Source organism: Entelurus aequoreus, linkage group LG20 (assembly GCF_033978785.1).
Source record: "Entelurus aequoreus isolate RoL-2023_Sb linkage group LG20, RoL_Eaeq_v1.1, whole genome shotgun sequence".
Classification (NCBI taxonomy): Eukaryota; Metazoa; Chordata; class Actinopteri; order Syngnathiformes; family Syngnathidae; genus Entelurus; species Entelurus aequoreus.
Genome location: NC_084750.1, coordinates 27,168,646 through 27,188,337, shown reverse-complemented (window position 1 = coordinate 27,188,337; position 19,692 = coordinate 27,168,646). Strand labels below are relative to the sequence as shown.

The 19,692-nt window shown below is 39.9% G+C and overlaps 1 protein-coding gene across 2 annotated transcripts in view; it reads left to right on the top strand.

Moving 5' to 3' along the window:
• Window positions 1–19,692, top strand: part of LOC133636148 (sialic acid-binding Ig-like lectin 5) — a 31,336-nt gene that overhangs the window by 8,563 nt on the left and 3,081 nt on the right. For both annotated transcript variants that reach the window (XM_062029867.1, XM_062029866.1), the window contains 6 exons: window positions 4,635–5,039; window positions 8,719–9,042; window positions 13,876–14,148; window positions 14,221–14,502; window positions 17,878–17,989; window positions 18,067–18,136. In XM_062029867.1, the coding sequence (XP_061885851.1) occupies window positions 4,635–5,039; window positions 8,719–9,042; window positions 13,876–14,148; window positions 14,221–14,502; window positions 17,878–17,989; window positions 18,067–18,136 (1,466 nt within the window). The remainder of the gene's footprint in view (window positions 1–4,634; window positions 5,040–8,718; window positions 9,043–13,875; window positions 14,149–14,220; window positions 14,503–17,877; window positions 17,990–18,066; window positions 18,137–19,692) is intronic.

The window sequence follows — 19,692 nt, the reverse complement described above, 5'->3', positions numbered from 1 at the left end:
TTATGAAAAGAGTCATAATTTTACTCGACTCAAGTCACAATTTTATAAGAAAACTTCACAATGTTGGCAATGTTATAATAATAATCAGAATTTTGCTTGGCAAAATTATGACAAAAGTCATGATTTTACTCAAAAAATGTCACTGTTTTACAAGAACAAAAACAAATTGGCAATATTGTGATAAAAGTCTGAATTTTATATAACAAATGTCACCATTTTGCATTCAAAAGTACTAATTTTACATAAAGAAGTAATCATTTTACGGAAAAATATTGCAATATTACAGAAACAGAATGAATATGAGAAATTGTTCCCAATTTTATAAGAAAAAAGTCGACACACTGTGAGAAAAAGACTGCTTTTAGTTCATTATTTATTTTTGTCTGTAATTGTTTTTTAATCTACATTATTTACTTCGAGTACAGTATGTCTCTATATACATATACATTTTTTAAATGTATTATTAATTTTGGCCAAAGGGGGCGCATTTCAATTTCTTACACACACTTGTTATTTCATATTTTGACTCAAGGGGGAGCACTTTTAAAAGCGACACACAGTCAATTTGAAACATGCCTCCTTTTTGGGACCACCCTAATTTTGATAGATGTCACCACCAGGGGTGCTAATGAGACATTCTCTATTAGATGCAATGGTTTTCCGTATTGGGACCATGATTTATGTCCTAACTTGTTTACCGCTCCTCCAATGGAAGCTACTTCTCCTTGTTGATGTCTCAAGAAGGGTAGAAATACAAGAATGCACGCACACACGCACAAACTACACGAGCCATTAAAGAATAGCTACTAAATAAATCAGAACTTACTCGCAAGTTACTCAATACTTGTACTAGTAGTTTTTTCACGCAATACTTACTCAAGCACATATTTTGATGATGACATTTTGCTTTTAGTAGTCATATTACTCTAAAGCTACTACGATTTTTGGGTACTCTACCCACTACTGTCTGTATTTATTTTGATATATTCTGAATATTTTTCATCAATACATTTTTTTATCTGACAATGATTTAAACTTGTATTCTTTAATATTTGCATGTGCACGCCGGTGATGTCGTACAGCCGCCAATATTATCAATTTGATCTATTTTTATATACATCTCCTATTATCCAGCCAAAACTCTCGAACTTTTTCTTTTCTTTTTCTTGGCAATTTAGTAGTACTTGATGGTAGCCTGTCACAATCCCCTTTCATCTCGATCCAGTCACTAATCAAATGTCTTACCACCAATAGATTCAAGTTGATACTCTCACAGATCGTAGCCTCAGTTTACTCATTGTGTCAAAGTGTCCGAATATTACCTACTATCACTAACCATTGGGCGTTTTACCGCCATTTATAATTAATACTATTGATTGTTCCATCACTGATTAGAGGTTTATTACTGAACCACTTAGGAAAAGACAAACAGCCAGATAAATACACTATATTGCCAAAAGTATTTGGCCACCCATCCAAATGATGACAATCAGGTGTCCTAACCACTTGGCCAGGTGTATAAAATCAAGCACTTAGGCATGGAGACTGTTTGTACAAACATTTGTGAAAGAATGGGCCGCTTTTAGTGATTTCCAGCGTGGAACTGTCATAGGACGCCAACTGTGCAACAAATCCAGTAGTGAAATTTCCTCGCGCCTAAATATTCCAAAGTCAACTTTATTATAAGAAAAGTGAAGAGTTTGGGAACAACAGCAACTCAGCCACCAAGTGGTAGGCCACGTAAACTGACAGAAAGGGGTCAGCGGATGCTGAAGTGTATAGTGCAAAGACTTTCTGCACAGTCAGTTGCTACAGAGCTCTAAAACTTCATGTGACCTTCCAATTAGCCCACGTACAGTACGCAGAGAGCTGCATGGAATGGGTTTCCATGGCCGAGCAGCTGCATCTAAGCCAATGCAAAGTGTGGGATGCAGTGGTGTAAAGCAAGTCGCCACTGGACTCTAGAGCAGTGGAGACGCCTTCTCTGGACTGATGAGTCACGCTTTTCCATCTGGCAATCTGATGGACGAGTCTGGGTTTGGAGGTTGCCAGGAGAACGCTACATTACGGACTGCATTGTGCCGAGTGTGAAATTTGGTGGAGGAGGAATTATGGTGTGGGGTTGTTTTTCAGGAGTTGGGCTTGGCCCCTTAGTTCCAGTGAAAGGAACTTTGAATGCTCCAGGATACCAAAACATTTTGGACAATTCCATGTGGAGACTTTTTCCACTGTTCACAGCTTCATTTATTTTCCTTCCAACCTGCGGGCGACAATCAGACAATGTCGGTATCCCGTCTTTCTTTGGCTTACGCCCTCAGCCATGTAAAACTTTTCTGTCCACATATACATTTTTAACCATTTACAGTGAAAAAGCCAGATACAAACAATCTGTAAAATATTGAAATGTACATTCCAAGCGCCATTCCGTGGCGGAACAAAACATGCAACATTTGCTATAATTAACACCTTAGAAAATAAAATAAAACCACAAACCTGCGGGCGACAATCAGACAATGTCGGTATCCCGTCTTTCTTTGACTTACGCCTAAGCACACAGAATAACACTGTTACCTACACCCGTAAGCACACACACGCACGCACACACCGAACAAGTCTCATTACCTACACACACACGCACGCACACACTGAACAAGTCTTATTACCTACACACGCACGCACGCACACACTGAACAAGTCTCATTACCTACACACGCACACACTGAACAAGTCTCATTACCTACACACGCACGCACACACTGAACAAGTCTCATTACCTACACACGCACGCACACACGCACGCACTGAACAAGTATCATTACCTACACATGTAGGCACACACACACACACACACACACACACACACACACACACACACACACACACACACGCACGCACATGCACACACGCACACACTGAACAAGTCTCATACAACAAAGAGCGGCCATTTGGCGCCAATGTTAGCGATGTAATGTTACCTGGAATCTGAACTTAAAACTAGAGGACAACACAGGTAAACATATTCACATTCTTGGTACACACATTCATTAATTAAAGACCTAATTTCTACCGAAAAACAAACAATATGTCGGTGGAATCGTCCGACCGAGACTCACCCTCAGCCATGTAAAACTTTTCTGTGAGGGGGAAAGGGAGGGGCTCCACAACCCAGGAGGACTACAGGAACTCAGGAGGGACAAAAATATATTAAACCGCCCTTTCACAGGTGAGCAGAAAAGAGAACTATTTGGAGATAAAATTCACAAACAAAATATAATAAATAACAAAGGTGTATTTTAACTCTGTTACACCTGCGATGGCACTTCAAGTTCATATGTGAGTCAAGGCAGGTGCCCAAATACTTTTGGCAATATATTGTACTTTGGATCCTGTACCATACCTTCGGACCAAAGCGGTCTACCTGGACTGCTTGGACGAGAGGCGGAACGTCTTCTAAGACCACTTGAACAGTCATTTAATGCCCTCAGAATACAGATACCTGGATAGATACAGATTTGACCAGGTATGTCTATCGTTATTGTTGCACTTTAGGGTTTAGCAGCAAACACACCAACAAAGCACTTGACTAGCAACTGAATGTTCAAAAACGGAGAACATGCACCTGTGTAAAATACTTGCACAATTTGCTATTTTCAATCATGGATTTAGTTCCCTGTGAACATTTCACTGTACGTAACTTTTACTAGATTGTACTTAAAATGAGAACTGCACTTTTTTTTCCCGGAATTTTGCCGATCATTCACAATCCTTATGTAAGACAAGAACCCACGTTTTTCTATTTCTATGCATTCTAACTCGTTTAAAAAACGGCAACTACGAAGTGGCTAACAATGCAACTCATTAAAAGTAAACTTTTCTGCCCATAAAACCCTCTAAAACACATCCATAAAAACCGCCAACAATACTCCATTTACATGTCGTGACCTGAATATAAACCAAGTATTAGCAATATTCTTATTATAAGCGCTAACACAGACAAGCTATTTTTAGCTGTGCCGTGATCACATAGAGCTAACTAGCTTACGCTGCTATATTGACATATTGAGCTGTTGCATCGCCTCTGAGTTGGTGAAAGTCAATTCTAGATTGTAACTCATGCCTCTCACCTGGATAGTAGAAGGTTGTGGACATAAACCCACAAGTTGGTCGACTTTGACATCCAACTTAGACCCGGAGATGGCGAAAAAGACACACACACACACACACACACACACACACACACACACACACACACACACACACACACACACACACACACACACACACACACACACACACACACACACACACACACACACACACACACACAATTCACAAAATTAAACCCTTTGTGAGGATTATGATGAATTGTTAGTGTAAAGGGGAAGATATAAACATCCAATCAGTCTTTGTCCCAGTGAGAGCAGACATTGTACAGTAAGTGATTGTTTTACTATGTTGACAGTTTGTATATTCTTGTTTAGCACTTAGCAATACTGCTACATGATGCTTAGTGTTTCATTAAAGCTGCATCAGTTTAGCACACAGCTTCTAAATATTGTAGATCATCCTCCTTATATTCAGCCTCAAAAATAGAAGTTTCTGGATCATCATTTTTATCTGTCTTTTGGTTGAAGGACAAGCATCACAGAGCGACTACGCCTGCTGGGGTGGATTCTGCATCCACGTTGGCAGCCGGCAAATAACATCAGAAGTGGGACTCTGCGCCGTCTTGCCGTGTTCATACTCCGCCGAAAACTTCACCCCACAAAGCGTGGTTTGGTTCAAATGTGACCAAGACAAAAAATGCACCAACTCCGACATAGTATTCCACTCCAAGAACATGAACAAAACAAGGAACAGCTTCAAGGGGAAGATATCACTGCTGGAGCAGGATGTGAGTCGCAGGAACTGCAGCATCATCATCCACGACCTCAGCCAGTCTGATTCGGGATTCTATCAGCTCCGAATTAATGGCCTCTTTGGCGGGAACACTGATGGATTCAACTTCAACCAGCACAGGGTACAACTAAGGGTAAAAGGTATGTCACACGGTTATGTCACAAAAGTAAGGACATCTCAGTAAGCCTTTAAAAAAACATTAAACTTGGCTATACTTTAGTTTAAATACAGCTTTTTTAGCAATATAGATTTATTATCCACACTAATTATCAAAAGGAAATGTAAATGCCTTGTGGTTAGAGTGTCCACCCTGAGATCGGTAGGTCGTGAGTTCAAACCCCGGCCGAGTCATACCAAAGACTATAAAAATGGGACCCATTGCCTCCCTGCTTGGCACTCAGCATCAAGGGTTGGAATTGGGGGTTAAATCACCAAAATGATTCCCGAGCGCGGCCACCGCTGCTGCTCACTGCTCCCCTCACCTCCCAGGGGGTGAAACAAGGGGATGGGTCAAATGCAGGGGGTAATTTCACCACACGCAATGACTATCAGTGGTATTTTTAACTTTAAATGGGCCAACATTTTGGCCACATGACTAACAAGTGAGTAGCATTAGGATTCTCCCTTCAAAATAAAAGCATGCCGGTAAAAACAGGGTGACCATGGTGACGGGCAGCCCGGCGCCTGAAAACAGTGCAGGAAAAAGCATTCCTGCCACAAAAAAATTCATGATATGCCCTTATTTAATATTCGATAACATTTTGGAATGCAAACATTCCAAGTATGCGTGGGAAACAGTTTTCCACTCTAATAAGGCAAAACAAGTTGATTTATTGAAAGTGCTTTACAGAAAATTAAAAGAACGCAAAAATTAAAATACAAAATCAGATTTAAAATTAAATCAGAAAATACAATCATAAAAACATTCGTAATTAATATCAATCAAAGAGTGTGGATAAAATACTTTCAGTTGTCATACGTACAATTAAATAAAAGTGTACATTACAGTAGTCTAACCTGCTGGAGACCAAGGCATGGATTAGTCTTTTTAAGTCTGAGTTAGACATTATTCCTCAAATGTTTTTTAGGTGGTAAAAAGTATTGACTTAATGTGGCGAAAGGAAGGGAAGGGAAGGAAGGAAGGATGGTAGGTAGGAAGGAAGGGAGATAGGAAGGTATGAAGGAAGGAAGGTAGGTAGGTAGGAAGGAAGGAAGGAAGGAAGAAAGAGAGGAAGGTAGGAAGGTAGGAAGGAAGGAAGCAAGGAAGGAAGGGAGGGGGGGGAGGAGAAAGAAGAAAGGACGGAAGGAAGGGTTGTAAGGAGGAAGGGTGTGGGAAGGAGGGAGAAGGAAGGAAGGGAAAAAACTGGAAGAAAGGAAGAAAGAAAAGATGGGTGGAAGGAAGGAAGAAAGGAAAGAGGTAAATAAAGAGTGAAATAGGAAGGAAAGAAGAAAGGAAGGGAGGGAGAAGAAAGGAAGAAAATAATGAAGGAGGGGTAGTAAGGAGGAAGGGTGGGTGGGAAGGAGGGAGAAGGAAGGAAGGAAAAAAGAACCATAGGAAGGAAGAAAGGAAAGATGAGAGGAAGGAAGTCAGGAAGGAACGAGGGAACATAGAGGGAAAGAGAAAGAGAGAAGGGAAGGAAGGGATGGGTAGGAAAAGGAAGGAAGGTGGGAGGTAGGAAGAAAGGAAGGAAGAAGGAGGAAAGAAGGAATGTAAGGAGGAAGGGAGGGAGCGAAGGAGGGAGAAGGAAGAGGGAAGGAAGGAAGGAAGGATGGTAGTTAGGAAGGAAGGAAGGATGGTAGGTAGGAAGGAAGGGAGATAGGAAGGTATGAAGGAAAGAAGGTAGGTAGGTAGGTAGGAAGGAAGGAAGGAAGGAAGGAAGAAAGAAACGCAGGAAGGAAGCAAGGAAGGAAGGAGAAAGAGAGGGAGGGAAGGAGAAAGAAGAAAGGACGGAAGGAAGGGTTGTAAGGAGGAAGGGAGTGTGGGAAGGAGGGAGAAGGAAGGAAGGGAAACAACGGAAGAAAGGAAGAAAGAAAAGATGGGAGGAAGGAAGGAAGAAAGGAAAGAGGGAAAATAAAGAGTGAAATAGGAAGGAAGGAAGGAAGAAAGGAAGGGAGGGAGAAGAGAGGAAGAAAATAATGAAGGAAGGGAGTGTGGGAAGGAGGGAGAAGGAAGGAAGGGAAAAAAACGGAAGAAAGGAACAAAGAAAAGATGGGAGGAAGGAAGGAAGAAAGGAAAGAGGGAAAATAAAGAGTGAAATAGGAAGGAAGGAAGGAAGGAAAAAAGGAAGGGAGGGAGAAGAGAGGAAGAAAATAATGAAGGAAGGGTGGGTGGGAAGGAGGGAGAAGGAAGGAAGGAAAAAAGAACCGTAGGAAGGAAGAAAGGAAAGATGAGAGGAAGAAAGTCAGGAAGAAAAGAGGGAACATAGAGGAAAAGAGAAAGAGAGAAGGGAAGGAAGGGACGGGTAGGAAAAGGAAGGAAGGTAGGAGGTAGGGAAGAAGGAAGTAAGGGAGGAAGAAAGGGAGGTAGGAAGAAAGGAAGGAAGGAGGAAAGAAGGAAGGTAAGGAGGAAGGGAGGGAGAAGGAAGGAGGGAGGAAGGAAGGAAGGAAAGAGGGAAGGTAAGGAGTATGGGCGGGAAGGAGGGAGAAGGAAGCAGGGAGGAAGGAAGGGAGAAGGAAGGAAGGAAGGAAGTTTGGAAGGAAGGAAGAGAGGTAAGGAGAACGGGATGGACGGAGAGAAGGAAAGGAGGAAGGCAGGCAGGAAGGAAGGAAGAGAGGAAAGAGGGAAGGAAGGGAGGGAGGGTGGAAGAGGGCAGGAAGGAAGAGAGGGAGGAAGGAAAGAAGGAAGAGGGACTAAGGGAGGAAAGAGAGCAGGAAGAAAGGAAGGAGGTAAGGGAGGAAGGGAAGAAAGAGGGCAGAAAGGAAGGAAAGGATGGAGGGTGGAAGGAAGGAAGAGAGGAAGGAAGAGAGGGAGCAAGGAAGGAAGGAAGGAAAGAAGAGGTGGAGGAAGGGAGGACAGAGGGCTGGAACGAAGGAAGGAAGGAAAGAAGGCAGGGAGGAAGGAGGGAAGGGAGGGAGCGAGGAAGAGGGCAGGAAGGAAGAAAGGAAGGAAGGGAGGAAAGAGGGCAGGAAGGAAGGAAAGGAAGGAGGGAAGAAGGACGGAAGAGAGGAAGGAAGATAGGGAGCAAGGAAGGAAGGAAAGAAATAAGAGGGGGAGGAAGGGAGGACAGAGGGCGGGAAGGAAGGAAGGAAGGAAGCGAGGGAGGAAGGGAAGGAGGGAGGAAGAGGGCAGGAAGGAAGCAAGGAAGAGAGGGAGCAAGGGAGGAAGGAAGGAAGGAAGAGAGGGAGGAAGGGAGAAAGGGAGGAAGGAAGGAAGGAAGAGAGGGAGAGAGTAAGGATTGAAGGAAGGAAGAGAGGGAGAGAGATGTCATCATGAAAGAGTAGAAGAGTATTCCAGGCATGCAGGACATGTGCAGCTCTGCTCTCTTCCTTGTGTGGAGGATGAAGGCAGGCTGGATAAAAATATGGCCAGCAACATTCAGTGGAAATGTGGTGACTGAGGTGTGCTCACCATGCATGTTTACTCAGTAGTGACTCTTTCAGTGCTCGGTAAATATTTAAGTTATGGAAGTTGTACGCTAAAAAAAATCTAATATATAGTTCCTATAGTAGTGTCCCTTGAGAATACACAATAAAAATGGTTCCTAAAATGTGAGGTGTGTGGAGTTTTGGCAAATGTAAACACAAGCGATGCTTTAAAGTGCGTGATCCAAACGGACTTCAACTAGAAGTCAGTCCTGACTTCTGGTATTTTCTTGCTAGAGCTGAAGCAGAAGCCCACAGTGTTGATCCCCACCCTGACCGCGGGCCGACCCGCCGCGCTCACCTGCACCGCCCCCGGCCTCTGCTCCAAGGATGCCCCCGCCTTCAACTGGACATGGAGGCGAGCAGGGGACGACTCCCCCCACGTCCTCTCGGGGAACCTCACGCTTGCTCGCCGGAATCTGTCTGATTTCACGCAACGACACAGCGCCACCTTGACCTTGAACCCTTCCGCCGAGCAGCATGGCACCCGGGTCACGTGCAGCGTCGCCTTCAAGGGGGTCAACGCCACCACGGAGGAGACGGCGACGCTAAATGTGACTTGTGAGTAACATCACTTCTTAATAATTTGACGTAGCAGAAATTTCGGATCATGTCATGTGATCAAAGGAGACAGTCTGTATGTACTACTTGAAACAGGAAGTCAACAGAAGTATGGTACAACAAAGGAAAGGAACAGGCCTGCTTGCGGTTTGTATTTAAAATAAAATATAAAATAAAGCTACTTCAGTCTGTCATCACCATTTGTAGCAATCAGGATCAAGATCTGAACTTGTGAAACCGAGTTATTAAAGTTTCGTGTTTTGTGGCGAACCATCGGATCAAAATTTGGCGCCGTGCCACGCCCACATCCCGTCGTTTGCAAAACATTTTTTTGCAATATATCATCACCCATCAGTTTAGTATATGCCTCTGATCAGCTAAAGTGCAGAAATGACAGATTGGTGATGGCATGGGAGTGTTTTCGTCGCTAGGCTCCACCCACTACCAATAGGTACAAACAGTTACTGGGAAGGAGACGGCACAGACAACACGGGCGTAGTATAGCTCTGTGTTTTATTATATATATATATATATATATATATATATATATATATATATATATATATATATATATATATATATATATATATATATATATATATATATATATATATATATATATATATATATATATATATATATATATACTATATCAGTGGTTCTTAACCTTGTTGGAGGTACCGAACCCCACCAGTTTCATATGCGCATTAACCGAACCCTCCTTTTTTTTCAAATTCAAGATGAAGTTATTATATGTTTTTGGTAACACTTTAGTATGGGGAACATATTCTAAGTAACAATGACTTAATTTAGAGTTTTTTGGACACTAGGGGAACATATTCTAAGTAACAAAGACTTAATTTAGAGTTATTTGGTTCGGGTTAGGGTTTGGGTTAGGGTTAGGGATAGAGGGTTAGGGCCAGGGTTAGGGTTATAATAAGGCCATGCCAAATAAGGCATTAATAAGTATTTAATAATGACTAGTTAAGACCCAATATGTTACTATTTGCATGTTAATAAGCAACTAATTAATGGTGAATATGTTCACCATACTAAAGTGTTACCATGTTTTTTTACTGGTGCATAAAATGAACCGTGCATGAACATCACCTTGTTCAAAGAACAAAACCAACAGTGCATAAACTCACAACAAATTACACACCTGCAAATCAGTGTGACTTCTGCTGTTGCCGTATCCGTAATTTGCCGATAGGGAGAAGTTTTTATTTACACGATGAGTCGGGTGTGTCTTGACCTCCGCCGAACCCCTGAGCCCGACTCACCGAACCCCTAGGGTTCGATCGAACCCAGGTTAAGAACCACTGTTTTAGGCTGTCCTGAAGAATTTGGAGGTAATCCTACTTTTTCATTGTCCCATTTACTCTCTGTAAAGCACCGATTTCCATTGGCAGCAAAATAGGCCCAGAGCATAATACTACCACCACCATGCTTGACGGTAGGTATGGTGTTCCTGGGATTAAAGGGCTCACCTTTTCTCCTCCAAACATATTGCTGGGTATTGTGGCCAAACAGCTCAATTTTTGTTTCATCTGACCACATAACTTTCCTCCTGAAGGTCTCATATTTGTCCATGTGATGTCAGATGAAACAAAAATTGAGCTGTTTGGTCACAATACCCAGCAATGTGTTTGGAGGAGAAAAGGTGAGGAACACCAGGCCTACCGTCAAGCATGGTGGTGGTAGTATTATGCTCTGGGCCTGTTTTGCTGCCAATGGAACTGGTGCTTTACAGAGAGTAAATGGGACAAGGAAAAAGGAGGATTACCTCCAAATTCTTCAGGACAACCTAAAATCATCAGCCCGGAGGTTGGGTCTTGAGCGCAGTTGGGTGTTCCAACAGGACAATGACCCCAAACACACATCAAAAGTGGTAAAGGAATGGCTAAATCAGACTAGAATGAAGGTTTTAGAATGGCCTTACTAAAGTCCTGACTTAAACGTGTGGACAATGCTGAAGAAACAAGTCCATGTCAGAAAACCAACAAGTTTAGCTGAACTGCACCAATTTTGTCAAGAGGAGTGGTCTAAAATGTTACCAGAAGCTTGTGGATGGCTACCAAAAGCGCCTTATTGCCGGGAAACTTCCCAAGGGACATGTAACCAAATATTAACATTGCTGTATGTATACTTTTGACCCAGCAGATTTGGTCACATTTTCAGTAGACCCATAATACATTCATAAAAGAACCAAACTTCATGAATGTTTTTTGTGAGCAACAAGTATGTGCTCCAGTCACTCTATCACAAAAAAATAAGAGTTGAAGAAATTATTGGAAACTCAAGACAGCCATGACATTATGTTCTTTACAAGTGTATGTCAAATTTTGACCACAACTGTATATAGAATATGCAGGTTGTGTTCACTTACAAGACTACACATGTAATTGTTATGATGTGATGCAAAACAATAACAGTGCAATACTTTTTCATAACATGGTCACTACTGCCCGGTTTCTCTTGTTATATTCTTATTTTACTGTTATTTTTTTTTAGGGACCGAGTCCCTTTGGGACAGAGGACCCTATTGAATTTCTAGCGTTTTATTATTATACCGCCGCCTCTTTGAGCTGTAATTTGACCCCCTTAACATGCTTCAAAACTCACCAAATTGGACACACACATCAGGACTGGCAAAAATTGCGATCTAATCAAAAAACCAAACCCCAAAACTCAAAATTGCGCTCTAGCGCCTCCTAGGAAGAAAACACAGACACAACTGCCTCTAACTACCAGTAGGAATGTCGTAGAGACATGAAACAAAAACCTCTATGTAGGTCTCACTTAGACCTAGATTTCATACACTGACAATCCCCAGCAAAAATCAACACAACGTTTGCAATTCCCCCTTCAAAACAAAAGTTGAGTAAAAACAGTCACCTTTTTTCAAATATTATCTCCTCTGAGCGCGTTTGTCGTGTCGGCTTCAAATTAGCACAGGAGAGAGATTGAACCCTTATGATTAAAAGTTGATGAAAGAGTTTTAATTACTGCTCCGGTTTGGATTTTATGAGCCCTCAAAGTTGGTCCCGTCCATCGCTTAATTGTCATTGTTGCTTTTTCTTTTTATTCTATTGTAGTATTTTTTCTATTTTGTTTCCATTTATACCCCCATTATTTACTTTTTACTTTTTAAATTCGATCTCAATTCTGTACACTGCTGCTGGAATTTTAATTTTCCTGAGGGAACTCTCCTGAAGGAATCAATAAAGTACTATCTATTCATCTATCTATCTATCTATCTATCTATCTATCTATCTATCTATCTATCTATCTATCTATCTATCTATCTATCTATCTATCTATCTATCTATCTATCTATCTATCTATCTATCTATCCATCTATCCATTTATCTATCTATCTATCTATCTATCTATCTATCTATCTATCTATCTATCTATCTATCTATCTATCTATCTATCTATCTATCTATCTATCTATCTATCTATCTATCCATCTATCTATCTATTCATCTATCTATATATCTACCAACAGTAAGTTTGCAATTCCCCCTTCAAAACAAAAGTTGAGTAAAAACAGTCACCTTTTTTCAAACATTACCTCCTCTGAGCGCGTTTGTCGTGTCGGCTTCAAATTAGCACAGGAGAGAGATTGAACCCTTCTGATTAAAAGTTGATGAAAGAGTTTTAATTACTGCTCCGGTTTGGATTTTATGAGCCCTCAAAGTCGGTCCAGTCCATCACTTAATTGTCATTGTTGCTTTTTATTTTTATTCTATTGTAGTATTTTTTCTATTTTGTTTCCATTTATTCCATTATTTACTTTTTACTTTTTAAATTCGATCTCAATTCTGTACACTGCTGCTGCAATTTTAATTTTCCTGAGGGAACTCTCCTGAAGGAATCAATAAAGTACTATCTATTCATCTATCTATCTATCTATCTATCTATCTATCTATCTATCTATCTATCTATCTATCTATCTATCTATCTATCTATCTATCTATCTATCTATCTATCTATCTATCTATCTATCTATCTATCTATCTATCTATCTATCTATCTATCTATCTATCTATCTATCTATCTATCTATCCATCTATCTATCTATTCATCTATCTATATATCTATCAACAGTAAGTTTGCAATTCCCCCTTCAAAACAAAAGTTGAGTAAAAACAGTCACCTTTTTTCAAACATTATCTCCTCTGAGCGCGTTTGTCGTGTCGGCTTCAAATTAGCACAGGAGAGAGATTGAACCCTTCTGATTAAAAGTTGATGAAAGAGTTTTAATTACTGCTCCGGTTTGGATTTTATGAGCCCTCAAAGTCGGTCCCGTCCATCACTTAATTGTCATTGTTGCTTTTTATTTTTATTCTATTGTAGTATTTTTTCTATTTTGTTTCCATTTATTCCATTATTTACTTTTTACTTTTTAAATTCGATCTCAATTCTGTACACTGCTGCTGGAATTTTAATTTTCCTGAGGGAACTCTCCTGAAGGAATCAATAAAGTACTATCTATCTATCTATCTATCTATCTATCTATCTATCTATCTATCTATCTATCTATCTATCTATCTATCTATCTATCTATCTATCTATCTATCTATCTATCTATCTATCTATCTATCTATCTATCTATCTATCTATCTATCTATCTATCTATCTATCTATCTATCTATCTATCTATCTATCTATCTATCTATCTATCTATCTATCTATCTATCTATCTATCTATCTATCTATCTATCTATCTATCTATCTATCTATCCATCCATCCATCCATCTATCTATATTATCTATCTATCCATCCATCCATCCATCTGTTATGAGTTCACGTTTTGCTTCCAGACGTGAAGACGCCGTCCATCACCGGGCAGACGACAGTAAAGGAAGGCGACACGCTGAATCTGAGCTGCAGCGTTGACAGTTTCCCACCTTCTCGCGTAACGTGGAGTCTTCTAGATTCCCACGAAACAAAGCCGCACACAGAGCTGACCCAAGCTGTCGGCACCGCCTACCTCGTCATCCCAAATGTGGCCGCCGTCCATTCCGGCCGCTACGTGTGTGCGGCGAACCACAGCGCGGCGACACTGACGGCGCACGTTGACATGACCGTGACCTGTGAGTAATCGCCGTTGATGTTCACTGTGTTGTCTTGCGCCGCCGCTCTGATGCCTGATGGTGCGCTCGCAGGGTTTGCGGGGATCCTCGACGGGTCTGGATGTGTGATGCAGGCGGCGGGTCTGACCTGCGTGTGCATCAGTCGCGGGGTTCCTCATCCCGTTGTCACGTGGCCTTCGCTGGAGAACCGGACCGAGTACCACGCGGGCACGATCGCCTCCAACGACACCGTTAGCAGCATCGCTCTGACTGTCGGAGGCCGCCACCTTTCTGCTGTTGAGTGTGTCAGCAGCCATAAAGACGGGCAGGCAAAGAAATTCCTCAGCATTGAAACGAAAACATTAGAACCTGAAGGTAACAGTGACAGTTATTACCGTATTTTTCGGACTATAAGTCGCAGTTTTTTTCATGCGACTTATACTCAGGAGCGACTTATGTGTGAAATTATTAAAACATTAGCGTAAAATATCAAATAATATTATTTAGCTCATTCACGTAAGAGACTAGACGTATAAGATTTCATGGGATTTAGCGATTAGGAGTGACAGATTGTTTGGTAAACATATAGCATGTTCTATATGTTATAGTTATTTGAAGGACTCTTACCATAATATGTTACGTTAACATACCAGGCAGTTGGTTATTTATGCGTCATATAACGTACACTTATTCAGCCTGTTGTTCACTATTCTTTATTTATTTTAAATTGCCTTTCAAATGTCTATTCTTAGTGTTGGGTTTTATCAAATACATTTCCCCCAAAAATGCGACTTATACTCCAGTGCGACTTATATATGTTTTTTTTCCTTCTTTATTATGCATTTTCGGCCAGTGCGACTTATACTCTGGAGCGACTTATAGTCCGAAAAATACGGTACAATTTGAAATATTGATTAACATATCAAAAAATAACATTACCGGTAATTACCTTATTGTTATTGTTAAACCAGCGCTAATGTCAATGCTAATAAAGCTGTTCAGTAGGGATGGGCACAGAATTTGGTCCTTTTTTGGCACCGACCGCATCCTGCCGGTCCAACGGTGACAGGTAACGATAAATTACTATTTTAAATTAAAATGATCGAAAAAATGTGATTGATGACTGCACTTTAAAAAACTCACAGATTTGACTGCTAGCTCGCTAGCTTGAATGCTCACATGAAAACAAGAGACATTAACGTCCTTCCCCATTCAGAAACAATCTTAACCAGGGGTGTCAAACGTACGGAACCGAGGGCTGGATCAGGCCCGCGAATAGGTTTTATCCAGCCCGTGTGATGAGTTTGCTAAGTATGAAAAATTACTCTGAAATTTTTGAATGAAAGAAACTGCTTTTCTAAATGTGTCCACTGGATGTCGCAATAGCAATTCTTTGTATCTTTGTAGATGATGCTACAGTCATGGTCAAAAGTTGACATACACTTGTAAAGAACATAATGTCATGGCTGTCTTGAGTAACTCTTATTTTTTTGTGATAGAGTGATCGGAGCACATACTTGTTGGTCACAAAAAACGTTCATGAAGTTTGGTTCTTTTATGAATTTATTATGGGACTACTGAAAATGTGACCAAATTAAAAGTATACATACAGCAATGTTAATATTTGGTTACATGTCTCTTGGCAAGTTTCACTGCAATAAGGTGTGAATGTGAGTGTGAATGTTGTCTGTCAATCTGTGTTGGCCCTGCGATGAGGTGGCGACTAGTCCAGGGTGTACCCCGCCTTCCGCCCGAATGCAGCTGAGATAGGCTCCAGCACCCCCGCGACCACGAACGGGACAAGCGGTAGAAAATAGATGGATGGAAGGCGCTTTTGGTAGCCATCCACAAGCTTCTGGCAAACCAGAAGTTTGGCAAACCTGAAGAATTTGGAGGTAAGCCCCCTTTTTCATTGTCCCATTTAAAGCACCAGTTCCATCGGCAGCAAAACAGACCCAGAGCGTAATACTACCACCACCATGCTTGACGGTAGGCATGGTGATATGGGATTAAAGGCCTCACCTTTTCTCCTCCAAACATATTGCTGGATATTGTGGCCAAACAGCTCCATTCTTGTTTCATCTGACATCACATGGACAAAGATAAGACCTTCTGGAGGAAAGTTCTGTGGTCAGATGAAACAAATCACTCTATCACAAAAAAATAAAGAGTTGTAGAACGTATTGGAAACTCAAGACAGCCATGACATTATGTTCTTTAAACTTTTGATTGCGACTGTACATATGTACAAAACAAATCACATGATGTTAGTGCACCAGTCGAGGAAAATGAGCAAACTACATAAATAACATACTGTATTTTGATTTTTATATTATTATTTTTTATCTTGATAGATTGAAAATTAACACCAACGAGTTGACTGATGAACATTGTCACATAATTTATTTAGAAAATATAAATAACGACCAATAAAGAAACTGCAACATGTAAGTGTAAAAAAAAAAAAAAACAACATTACGATTTGTACATTTTCAGAATGTGCTTGTTCTATTTTTAAACAAAGAAAACAATATGAAGTTGTCTTTATTTTTAAGTTATCGTGCCGTGTTTTACCAGTCCGGCCCACTGTGGAGTAGATTTTTCTCCAAGTGGCCCCCCGATCTAAAATGAGTTTGACACCCCTGGTCTAAACTTATATAAACACATTACTGTCCCAGCAACTAAGATATTCAATTGTGCACATTCAACCTACAAGCTGTGTGCTCTCTCAGCACAGAAAGATGCATCCGAGAAATACGAGACAGAGGTGGTTTTACGGTGCGTTCAAGGACTCCTGAAAAGAGTAGGAAAACCTAAAAGTGTTTAAAAAGCACTTTTCATGTAAATTCATCTTAAAGTGCTAAGGTATAAACCAATATTTAAAACAACAAACGTTGAGCCATCCCTGGAGCATAAGAAACACAAAACATTCAAAAATAGTGAGTTTTCTGACATTTTGTCTATTTATTTTAGTTATTTAAAAAAAGTCTAAGGATTTCAGGGTGTATAAGTACTTTTAGAGCACATTTAAAAAAATGTTGCGATTATAATAACGGTTATTTTAGTCACAAAAACTGATTTATCATTTTTTGTTTCGTTACATCCCTAACACTGCTTGGCACTCAGCATCAAGGGTTGGAATTAGGGGTTGAATCACCAAAAATGATTCCCGGGTGCGGCCACCGCTGCTGCTCACTTCTCCCCTCACCTCCCAGGGTGTAATCAAGGGTGATGGGTCAAATGCATAGAATAATTTCACCACACTTAGTGTGTGTGTGTGTGTGTGTGACAATCATTGCTACTTTAACTTTAACTTAACACTTGGCCAGCACTGCAGCAGCACTGAGAGCCGACTCAGACAAACAGCCTCCAGCTATTGTTGCAATTTTCAATGCCAACAAAGAAATTGACTCAGAAATGTGATAATAAAACAACTGGACGGACGTTATCATAGTCATTTCATTTGAAATGTTCCAATAAAAAATGAGATGTTATTATTAAAAACAATTTATATTTATTAACACACACAAAAGTACTGAAAATTGGCGTCGTTGACTACCGGTACCCATTCCCAGGTACTGGATTGGTTCAAATGTATATTCATCTCTAATGCTGACATGTGGTTATGTTAGCATTTAGCATAACTTAGCTAGGCTGCTCATGTATTTTGTTTTTTATGTTGATTTTCAACCATAATTGTTTACATTTGTATTCTAATTGACGCCTTTTTGCCCCCCCCCTTGAAACCAGACTCACGAGTGGAAACCTTCGCAAGTGTGCTGCGGGCCGACGTCATCATTGCATTTTTGGTCGGAACGCTTCTTTCCGCCATCTTGTGCTTGTTGCCAATGATCTGCTGCAGGTACACTACTCTTGCTTCTTTCCTTCGCCTGTTGCACCCGAATATGACAAATGAGTCCATGTTTGAATCCGATATAGCTGCAGACAAACTAAGAAAAACTCTTGCCCGCTGGATTTGGAAATGGTGTCCCCACGGGAGGAATCAGAGGTATTCATTCATCTTGACTCCATGGTTTTTCAAATATTGAACTAAAAGTTCTCCTAAAATATGGTGACACTTTGAAGGTCCAAGTCAGGGGTGTCCAAACAACCACAGCATCATAAGGAATCTTACCCTCAGGGAGATTGCATACATTTTAGTAGTTTGACAATGTTGATGCTGTTGTTTTGTCACCATCTAGTGGACAAAGTGAGTAATTGAAGTCAATGACCTTTAATTCTGCTGAGAATTGCAATGACTTATACGACCAATGCAATTATTTGCAGCATTGACTTATATATATATATATATATATATATATATATATATATATATATATATATATATATATATATATATATATATATATATATATATATATATATATATATATATATATATATATATATATATATATATATATATATATATATATATATATATATATATATATATATATATATATATATATATATATAAGTCAATGCTGCAAATAATTGCATTGGTCGTATACATGCAAGCAGAGTAGTAGATTTTTGTAAAAAGCTTTTATAATTGTAAAGGACAATGTTTTATCAACTGATTGCAATAATGTAAATGTGTTTTAACTATTTAATGAATGAAAAAATGACTGCATTGTTATGGTATTGCTGTGTATTGTTTTGTTGGATTGATTAATTTAAATTTTTTTATTTTATTTTTTATAAATAATAAAAATTAAAATAAATCGATTTTTTAAAAATGAGAATCGATTCTGATACACACAACGTGAGAATCGCGATTTGAATTCGAATCGATTTTTTCCCACACCCCTAATGTATATCCTGGGTGTTACTCTTATTTTGTTCTAATAATTTATGTTGATAATCCCTTTCGTTTTGTCTCATAATACTTGTTAGTTTATTTTTTATACATCTTATATTTCTTTTCAGCTTCCTTCATTCTTAATTTTAGAAATCTTCTATATAGGGCATTTTTCTTTTTGCATGCTTTCTCTGTCCCTCTTGTTATCCATGGTTTGTCCACAGGGTAGCGCTGTCCATTATGGAAACATAAACATGTGGTTAAAAACGCTTCATAGGCTTGGTTGGGATCACTGGTGGCATAAACCTCATTCCAGCTTTGATTACATAAGTCTAATTCAAGGGTAGAACTGGCTTCTGGTGTTCCATTTCTAATAACTTTACAAGTATTCACATTGTTTTCCTTCTCTGTCTTAAAGACATTCTGGAAAATGGCAAATATACTTATGTCATGCAAGAGTAATCCTGCTTCAATGTATATTGCAATCTTATTTGTAAATATGTGGTCAATAAGAGTGGCAGTGTCTACTGTAATTCTACTGGGTTTTGTAATTAATGGAAATAGATTGTTGCTGTACATTGTGTTTATGAAATCTGTTGTTCTTTTGTCATTATTAGGGTTAAGAAGATCCACATTGGTGTCTCCACAAATAATTTTGATCTTACTGTCACTAACCTTGTCCCACATACTGGCCTACTGTTCATTGAAAATATCCACAGAGGTCCCTGGGGTTCTGTAGACACAGCTAATAATGGCGTTGA